Source organism: Tachysurus fulvidraco, chromosome 13 (assembly GCF_022655615.1).
Source record: "Tachysurus fulvidraco isolate hzauxx_2018 chromosome 13, HZAU_PFXX_2.0, whole genome shotgun sequence".
Classification (NCBI taxonomy): Eukaryota; Metazoa; Chordata; class Actinopteri; order Siluriformes; family Bagridae; genus Tachysurus; species Tachysurus fulvidraco.
This window is the reverse complement of record NC_062530.1, coordinates 21,623,477-21,624,839: the sequence shown is the minus strand read 5'-3', so window position 1 is coordinate 21,624,839 and position 1,363 is coordinate 21,623,477. Positions and strand designations below refer to the sequence as shown.

Genomic DNA, 1,363 nt, shown 5'->3' with positions numbered 1-1,363 from the left:
AACTTGAGTGTAGCTAATCGAATGGATTTGACAGGAGTAGGGCTGAAATTTGAAGAGTGTGCTGCTGGTGTTGTGTGTGCTGCATCAGTTCTGCTTAGCTGGACTACTGCAGAGGTGCACGTGCTCAAAGTGTGTGGGGCAGAGAGAGAGAGAGAGAGAGAGAGTGAGAGAGAGAGGGAGAGAGAGAGAGAGAGAGAGAGAGAGAGAGAGAGAGAGAGAGAGAGAGAGAGAGAGAGAGAGAGAGAGAGAGAGAGAGAGAGAGAGAGAGAGAGAATGATGGATAAGAACATAGTAAGAGGACAATGGTCTAATCTATTAGGGCGATCTAGATAGACAGACCAATAAATTTGTTACTAGAGGGTGTGGCAGATATAGCCATGTGTGTGTGAGTGTGTGTGTGTGTGTGTGTGTGTGTGTGTGTGTGTGTGTGTGTGTGTGTGTGTGTGTGTGTGTGTGTGTGTGTGTGTGTGTGTGTGTGTGTGTGTGTGTGCGTGTGTGTGTGCTTTACTCACCATAAGGAGACATACGGCAGATTCAGGCATCAGTTGAACAGCCATGCTGCTCCTTAAACACACCGGCGACGTCCAGAAAATCTCAGCAGGTAACACAATGCTCAGGTAAAGCTGGCAGGACAGACGAATCCAAACCCTCCTGAATGCTCCTCACTCAGCGTTTCTGGCTTGCACCAGCTCCCCCTCTCTCTACACACACTGCTGCTTCTTTGATGTCAAACAGTCGGTTAGAGACCCCCTCCTTCCCGAAGAACGGGTGATGTGGGACACACATACACACACACGCAGACCCTTCACTCTGACACACTCACGCACGCTGGAGGAGAGAGAACTGGTGGCAGCATCACCAACGAATGAGCAACACAGCACACGGAGACACTCACACACTCTCCTGCTTAGAAATCCATCTTCTCGGGCTGACAAATGTGGGGCGCTGAACGTGAGTGAGAGAGAGAGGGAGAGAGAGAATGAGAGGGAGAGAGGAAGAGAGAGAGAGAGAGAGAGAGAGAGAGAGAGAGAGAGAGAGAGAGAGAGAGAGAGAGAGAGAGAGAGAGAGAGAGAGAGAGAGAGAGAGAGAGAAGCAAAGGAGTCCACCAAGGAAATCAATGAACAGTGTAAGTGAGCTCAGGATATGTGAAAACCTAGACATCTCTGAATGAAATGGCCTTTTTAACCATCTGTGTGCTGTTTAAAAGCAAATCTACAGTACCAACTTTTTCATGCAAATAAACAGACAGAAAGAAAGGGGTGATACAAACAATGGCTATGTAAAAATGCACCTATTTCTCCTTGAGACACTGTATTTGTCATAAACTGTGTGTGTGTGTGTGTGTGTGTGTGTGTGTGTGTGT

At 47.8% G+C, this 1,363-nt stretch overlaps 1 protein-coding gene across 1 annotated transcript in view; it reads right to left on the bottom strand.

Annotated features, from left to right (window-relative positions):
* Nucleotides 1-919, bottom strand: part of frmd4a (FERM domain containing 4A) — a 150,787-nt gene extending 149,868 nt beyond the window's left edge. The window contains exon 1 of the mRNA XM_027161411.2: nucleotides 513-919. Coding sequence (XP_027017212.1) covers nucleotides 513-557 — 45 coding nt within the window. The 5' untranslated portion in view covers nucleotides 558-919. The remainder of the gene's footprint in view (nucleotides 1-512) is intronic.
* Nucleotides 920-1,363: the final 444 nt, after the last annotated feature.